Source organism: Triticum dicoccoides, chromosome 1A, assembly GCF_002162155.2.
Source record: "Triticum dicoccoides isolate Atlit2015 ecotype Zavitan chromosome 1A, WEW_v2.0, whole genome shotgun sequence".
In the NCBI taxonomy this organism is placed as follows: domain Eukaryota; kingdom Viridiplantae; phylum Streptophyta; class Magnoliopsida; order Poales; family Poaceae; genus Triticum; species Triticum dicoccoides.
Window position 1 is genome coordinate 24,312,444 of NC_041380.1, and position 8,512 is coordinate 24,320,955.

At 43.6% G+C, this 8,512-nt stretch overlaps 1 protein-coding gene across 1 annotated transcript; it reads right to left on the reverse strand.

The window, feature by feature from the left end:
- Positions 1-7,289: 7,289 nt before the first annotated feature.
- Positions 7,290-8,307, reverse strand: LOC119353273 (membrane protein PM19L-like). The gene has a single exon (XM_037619903.1). The coding sequence runs from the start codon at positions 8,229-8,231 to the stop codon at positions 7,695-7,697; it is 537 nt and encodes a 178-aa protein (XP_037475800.1). The 5' UTR covers positions 8,232-8,307; the 3' UTR covers positions 7,290-7,694.
- Positions 8,308-8,512: the final 205 nt, after the last annotated feature.

The window sequence follows — 8,512 nt, forward strand, 5'->3', positions numbered from 1 at the left end:
TGCCCAGCTTGTCGTAAAGAGCGCGCAAAAGTAAAAATGAAAATGACAATTAGAAACAAATTCAAGGAACTCAATACAGTCTAGCAGAATGCTGGGTAGACAGTACGGGACAAAAAAGTACTGTGAGGTAACATTATGGTCAACAAAATCATAAGATGCTGAAAAATAGATTTAGTTGGATGGCGACCTATCAATTTAACAATCTAGATAGAATTCAACTAGGAGAATAGTCCTCGCAGTGACAGCTCTATGTAATCAAGAACTAAAAATAAATCGGGGGAGTGTAAGTGATAGTGGTGAATGGTGAACTTATTGTATGCATGGTATCATCCCAATATTACTAGACATATCTATATGTTAATCATGTTTTTTTTCTGTTTCCCTCAGAAAGTCCTCTTCCCTTGACCACAAAACAAGATGAAAGAACTATGTTTCCTAGGTTTTGAAAGAATTGTCTTACAAATGCATAAAAACAGGGAGAAATGAATATTTGGCATTGATGGATAATAGTATGTACATATTGTAGAAGATATTTACTTGCACAAAATAAATGGAAGAGAGATGAAAATGCAAACCATTTCACATATAAATAATGCACTCTCAGTGTCTTAAACTACCCATAGCAAGAGCTAGCAAGTTGCGACAATAACCAGTAATACATGATGGCAAATAGATTGAATGACTAGGTTCATTCAGGCAACTAAGCTTTACCAATTTATCCTTACAAAGTCTTCTCTAACCAACATTGTTTGAAGCCACAAAAGTCATGCACCCAAACACCAACAGATAAAGACATAGGACTTCGGACATATCCAAGCTACTGGCACATTAAGTCCATAGCAACTTATATTTTTTTCATACCGTGTCGTGTCATTCTGCACTGACTCTCACTGACCAGCTGACGGCCATTCTGCAAAACAGGGAATGTAAGGTAGACCAAACCTGGATTGTGTAGAAGTGGAGAAGACACGCACTTTCTGATTATCCATATTGTACGACATTATTAACTTCTGTTTGTTGGTAACGAAAATCACATTACAATCTGGATGGACTGCAAACATGGTATAGGAATAGGAGTATCCTTTGTGATGCCTTGTGAACAATTTTAAAACGCTCATTGTATGCTTTAGTGCCCACTTTCCATTAATGTAATCCTCTAGAACCCAAATATAGAGTTGGTAATCATCAACATTCTCAATCCTCCAAGCATACAAGAGCCCCTGAGACTGGCCAATGGAATAATGTGTAAACAGGGTTGGCAAGTCATCTGGCATTTCAATCTCCCTCCAAACTTTCCCCTCCGCGTCGACCGTGACTATTGAGTTACTAAAGGTAGTCAAATGCATAGCGCCATTCAGAAACACATACCCTGCATGTCTATTCACAGTGGTTCCAGAGGCCCACTTACTCTGAACAGAAGTCCACCGCCCAGTTTCTGATGAGTAGATAGACACTTGTCCGTGGTTTGGTGCCTCGGGTGCAGACAGGGCAAACGCCACAAAGCGGGAGGGAACGGCCGCATCGAAGCCCAAGTAAATGAGTGGTCCGACATTGACGATGCCTTGAACCAAAAATTGTATATGAGGCAGCACAGTCCACTCCTTAGTTGCAGGATTGCACACAACATAGTCATGTCCGCCTCCGCCTCCGCCTCCGAGGGAACGGGATTTCGCGCAGTCGGAAAGGAGAAGGCCGCCGCAGCATTGTTCAAGCCACACGCGTTTGTAGTTCTCGCGCAGGAACTGGAGATTGAGGTCGACCAGAGGCGGGCCTCGCCCAGATAAATTACGGACACAGATGTTACCTCCGAAGTTGAGAAAGAATCCGGCTAGGCTCTGCGGCGACTTCTTGAGGATTTCTCGGTCGGAGCAGAGGGCGAACCACGGCTTGGACACGCACTTGAAGCGGCAGAGTGACTTGTAGTTGTAGGGCACCCGCGAGAGGATCTCGACGAGGGGGCCTTCAGGGATGCTCATGCTCTCCACCGGCTGTTGTTTCTGCTTCTTCTCGTGCAAATGGCAGAGACGATTTAGTTTTAGGTTTCTAGTTCTGGATCGAAGACTGTAAGAAGGATGAGGCGGGGTAGCAATTAGCAAACCTCACAAGCCACTGTAGCAATGTCGGGGAACGGCAGCGTACGATGGGGCGGACCGCCGTCGTGGCGGCGCCGGCCGCCGGGTGGCCGGCGGGCTGTCCTCCTCCGTGCAGCCATGCCTGCCTCCTCCTCCTCCTCCTCCTCCTCCTCCTCCTCCTCCTGGTGGCATCCTCCACCGGTCCACCCCGTCTTGTGGATCAGCACCTCGATGCCCTCGCCTCGGCTCCCCGGAACTGTCTCGAGGTCTAGGGTTTGGGATGGGGAATTTACCGGCTGCGGTGTCCTCCGTGCGAGGGAGAACGGCCCAATTGGTTTCCAGCCCTAAATGTAATCATATGATTTCCATGAAAAAATTATTAAGGGGCGCGCGACAATATAGATCGCTTTTATGCGACACTGTAATTCAGCTCGTCAACACGGAGCTAGTAGTGGGCCGCACCAGTACCCTAGTTCGTTCGTTTAGAGCATCTCCAACAGCCGCGTCAAACAAACGCCACGCCGTAAAATTACCCATTTTAGCGCGCGCGGAACCAGTATAGTGACTCCAACCGGCGCGTAAAAACCGCGCGTGCGGCATATCTAGTTCAGCGCGCGGGTCGAAACTCCATCGCGCGCCGCTTATTTGCTGCGCCCGCTCCCGCGCGCTGGACTCTCACGCGCTCGCTCGCAACTCACCCCCCTCCCCCTCCAGCCGCGGCGCCGCCACCGCCCGCGCCACCCGGCAACTGTTCCGGCGCTTCCCCGGCCTGTCCCTGCGCTGCAAGGTATGTATTGCTCAAACTTCATGATTTTGGTGCATGTTGATTGTAGTTTTTATAGCATAGTATTCAACATTTTAGATGAGTTCGTCGTATGATTCTTTCAAAGAAGAATTTGATATGGAAGAGGAGGATCTTGCAATGATCCTAGCTATGCACATCAATAAAAAAACCCGAAGCACGGTGGTTTGGTTATGGGTCGGCAAAAAATTTGGAGGGATAGGATCGATACCCACGACAGATTGATCAGGCATTATTTTGCGGAGAATCCCACATACTCCAAGTCGTATTTTCGTCGCCGGTTTAGGATGAGCACCGAGTTATTCAGGCGCATTGCAGAGAAACTAGCCAGCCATGACCGATTTTTTCAACGAAGGAGGAATGCCGCCGGAGAGCTCGGGCATAGCACCTTTCAGAAGGTGACAGACGCTTTGCGTATGTTGGCATACGATATCCCGGCTGATTTAGTTGATGATCACTTGGCTATGGATGGGCATGGAATGAACGATAAAGAGCATCATGATTTGTACGTTCGATATTGTATTATTGAACTATTTGTTGTGTTTATTGCACTATTTGTTGTATTGAACGATAAACTGTTTGTTTGAGTTGTAATAACGAAATTGAACTATTTTATTTTTGATTTTTTTTGTTTGTGTTTGATCTTTTTGCTTCTGTTTTGGAATACATATGTTGTTTGTGCCAGAGTCGCGCGCTGCTGGAGGTGCGCGCGCTGCATTTTAGCGCGGCTGCTAGAGCCAGCGCTGCCTGCCGCGCCAAACCAGACGATAGGCGCGCAGCAAAGTAATTTTTAGCACGTGACGTGTTCGACGGCTGTTGGAGATGCTCTAACACAAAAGCAAAAGGCTGAACCGCTTCGTTCGCTTCTGGAACTGCCCGAGACAGGCGATCAGGAGGCCACTTTCCTACCGCTTCCTCAACACCGGAGACGCTGGGTCCTCGTCCGTCTTCGTCTGCCACTCCAGTGGCGGGAGCGGGCGGTGAGCCTTCCAATTTCTCTCTGGTAGAGGTATAGGACAGGCGTAGTTTGTTTTTAGGGGTGCCCCATCAACGATGGGGATAACACCGTGTCAAAACAATTTGTTTCTGCTATTCCTCCGTCTTGGTGATGTTCTAATGGGCAGAGCCAGGGAACAGGTGGCTCCCTTTTCTTGCCGGTTTTCAGATCGGATAATATTTATGGCTGATGGTCGGCGTATGACACTCTTCAGGGTGGTGCTGGTGTCGGCCATTGCAATTGTGTTTGATGTCTTGCAATGAAGGGCGTGGGGGGCGGCATGCAACCGTGTTCCTCTTGTCCGACCGCGTAGAATGAAGTTGACGGCACTAAGATTTAGCGAACACGGGGAAGAATCCCGGCGACATGCCATAAAGCCTCGGTCTCATCGCTTTGCGGCGGTCTGGTTCATCGGTTCGAAAAGCATCCTTATATGCAAAGGTGTTTCTCTATATCTTGGTATGATGGCAGTACCCATCTTTCTTCAACGTTGCTTCTGTGGCGGAGGAGGACGATGGTGGACGATGTTTTGGTATGGCACCAGATTCAACCGAAGTGAAATTCTAGTTTTACTTTTTGCGAAGTTTTTGATGCAATATTGCAAGACATCTATGTATGTTTCTCGTGATGATCACATGTGTACTCTTTGTAATACGTTTGTCTATTGAATATATATGTGGTTAATTAAAAAAAAAGTCTGTTCGTTTGTAACAGCGTGCGACCAGCAGCGCTTACATAGGAGAACCTGCTCATACGATCCTCTCGAAAAAAAACATGCTCCTACGTATGAGCCATGTGTTTTACTTTTTTTATATTTTAAAATATTATAAATATGTATCTTCTCAAAAAATTAAATTTTAAAAATGGTCATTATACGTTTAAAATTATTCATGCAGTGCTGAAAAAATGTTCACTCAATTTTTAAAAATGATTGTATAATAAGAAGAAAATGTTTGTGCCATTTAAAACATGTTCAATGTTCCAAAAAATGTTTGTGGCATTTATTAAAAATTATACAATGTAAACAAATGTTTGAGTAAATTTAAAAACTGTTTTACAAATACACTGTTCGTGACGTTCCAAAAAAATGTTCATGGCATTTTTTTAATATAATGTAATAAAATATTTTACATTTGTTTGGAAACAATGTCCAACATGTATTCAAAAAATAATTCATCATGTATATGAAGAATGTGCAAGGTGCATAAAAACATTACTTGTGTATAGAAAAAATATATAACATGTATTAAAAATGGTGGTGTGTATTTTAAAAAGAACAGGTAAAGAATGAGAAAAAACAAAGAAAACCGGTAAAAGAAACGCAGAAAAAAAACAACAACATGGAAGATTCAAACATTGGTCGAAACTCGTCTATAGAACCTTCCCAAAACCGCTAAACGGGTTGAAGACTCCCAGCGTCAGAGGCGAGGCTACGATAGGTCTTGCAGTAGGCCAGAAATAGTCTGGGAATTATACTTGCACTACTCACTAGTTACTGATGTATATCCTGGCATCGCTTTGTCTCACCCACAGCGACCGAAGGAGGTGTCACTACTATTGGACCAGCCCAGTAGCTTCGTTCTTTGCTTGTTCGTTTGTTCTTTCTTTCTTGCTTCTCGTTCATTCCTTTCTTTGTTTATTACTTTTTTCTAATTTTGCATATATTTTAAAGTAGTCTAAATACATAAATTTAAAAATTTATTAACTTACAATTTAATAAAAACTTCACAACAAATTTTGAATATATTGAGTCAGTGTAAAAAGTTTGTTCATGCATTTTTTTATGATTGTACATGAAAAAATTGTTTGTCACATTTCAAAGGTATTCAGCCATTTTTCAAAAATGTTTATACAACGTAAATTAATTTTTTTGTAAATTTTACAAATATTGTTTCCACTAAATAATTAAATAATTAAAAAATGTTAACATAATTTGTAAAAGGTTTTTTTACAATTTTCGAAACGTGACATTTAGTAAAATGTTCACAAGTTTCAAAAATGTGTTCATGACATTTGAAAAATGTTTACACACTCAAAAAAATGATCGCCTAATTTCAAAAAATATGTTCTCCTTTCCATAAAATATTCAACGGGTATTTGAAATCATATGCATATCATTAAAAATATATTCTAACATGTTTCTGAAAAAGACATCATGTATTTGAAAAATGCTGAATGTGCATAAAGAATATGTTCTTCATATATGTGAAAAATGTACATGTATTAAAAAAAGTATACATGTAAATGAGAAAAAGATAAAAAAGGAAAAGAAAAAAATCACAAAGAATGTTCTAAAACTGGTCGGTAACGATTTGTAGAATTTTCCCAAAGCCGCTTTATTGAGCCAGCCCACTAAGGCGGAGCACAAATCATATGTAGAGATACAACTCACGAAATCACTAATGAAGAAGCACTTGTTGCACGGAAGAAGCATCTCACGGAAGAAAAAAAATATATCTTTTTTTTAGTTTACGAGCTCGTGGAAGGAAAAACAGAAAGCATTTTTTTCTGTTTTCGAGAGGCACGATAGTGGCTCTCGCGGAAGCAAACCCATGCTTCTCACAGCAGGAAAAAAGAACTCATTCTTTCGCAGAGTTATTTTTTCAATTTGTTTGTCAAAAACTAAGAAAAACCGATGAAAAATAAAAAAAGTCAAAAAATCTGAACAAAAAACATTTAAAAGCTGAAGATGCATGTGAAAAAATAAAAAAATAATAAAAATTAAAAAAACGCCCAAAACGCGACACGTGACAACGGCTGTGAGCGTGTCGTGTGACGTGCTTCGGCCCACCTCAAGTGACCTTTGGACAGCCTCCTGAACGAACGGTTTTTCATTAGTTGCTCTCTACAACTCGCACTAGTAAAAATCGAGATGTACTGCACTTTGCGCTATATATCGCCTGCTGGTAGCACAATCATAGCGTCGTTCACGAGGATCCCCCAGCGGCCTTAGCCTGGAGCATGGCGAACCAGCCAACCAGCACACGGCAAAAAAGCAATTCCAATTTTTTTTCACTATTTTATTTCAACTGGTTTATTTGGAAGCAATTGGGAATTTGAAAAATGTTCACAAAATTTCAAAGATGTTACAAATTCGAAAAAAGTACAACATATGAATAAATGTTCCCAAACTTTAAAAATGTTCACTAATTAATAAAGTGTCCATGAATTCAAAAACTCTAGGAGGATTCGAAACATATCATAAATTTGGAAAATGTATACAAAATTTAAAAAATGCTCACAGATTCAAATGTTCGTGAATTCAAAAATATCACAATTTTAGAAAATGTTCGTGAATTTTCAAAAAATATTTGTTACATTTGAAAATTTTGGAATTAGTACATTCTCTTAAACTCAAAAATTATAAGATGTTTTGGATATTTCAATATGAACTACATCTGTACTGAAATGATTTGAAACGGAGGGAGTAGATACTAGCTGGAAATTAAACAGGACCAGAAGTACATGTACGTACAGTCTTTCCAAAGACAACGGCAGCACATGCACAGGGAGTAGATATTACGTAGATGGAAATTAAACTACGTAGATGGAAATTGAACAGGACCATAACTAGTACGTGTACCTACAGTCCTTGAAAAAACAACTGCAGTACATGCACAAACACCATGTATGCATACACGCTAGCTACGTACATCGCACTCACACAACACACACACACACAACACACAACACACAACACACAACACACAACACACACACACACACACACACACACACATTGATAGATACATACATACATCTTGTTCATCTGCGCCCATCACGAAATTAAGCAAAGTAAATAAGTAATTAAAGCTCAAGACGGTCAGACCCTGGCGGTTGCGGGGGCGGCGGTGCCCATGCCCTTGTGGTGGTGGTCGCCGTACTGGTGCTCCGCGCCGTACGCACCTGCGCCACCGAACTGGCCGCCGAAGAGCCCGGCGTGGAGCGCCATGACGTAGAGCAGCTGGGTGAAGGCGAGTATGATGATGAAGGCCTCGAGCACCCGGAGGCGCCAGCCGCGGTGCCCGCCGACGTGGATCTCCTTGCACGCGAGGCCGAAGGCGAGCGCCGTGATGGCCCAGGCGACGAGGGCCGAGGAGGCGCTGGTGGCGAGGCTGTCCCCGCGCCAGGTGCGGACGTGGTGCACGCCGGCGAGCTTGGAGGCGGCGCCCACGACGCCGGCGAGGATGGCGAAGAGGAGGAAGTAGAAGGTGGCGCCGTTGCCGGCCACGCCGGCGTAGTTGGTGGTGCCGTTGATGAAGTGGTTGAGGTTCCAGCTGGCGAGCCCGATGACGACGATGTACATCACCAGGTTCAGCACCAGCAGCGGCGCCACCATGCTCCGGCTCACGCCCGCCATTGCTGGATGGTTTCGTCCAACTTGTTTGCACGTACACTACGTCGCTGGATGGAAGGATGGAAGCTTAGCTGTGGCCTGTGGGTGATTTGATCTGGAGTGTAGTGGGATAAAATATATAGGGAGCGAGAAGCGGGACAGGTGTGATCCGCGGCTTACAGGTGTTGGACGCGTGGCCGGAGACGCGCATGGGGCTTTACACCAAGCTGCTTCCGGTAGCCGTTGGCGGGAGACGCCGGGTGGATGGTTCCAGCGCTTCTCGTACGTACTCCTAACTCAGCTCC

Excerpts from the sequence above, each read along its gene's own strand:
- LOC119353273 (XM_037619903.1), bottom strand. The coding sequence starts at position 8,231 with ATGGCGGGCGTGAGCCGGAGCATGGTGGCGCCGCTGCTGGTGCTGAAC.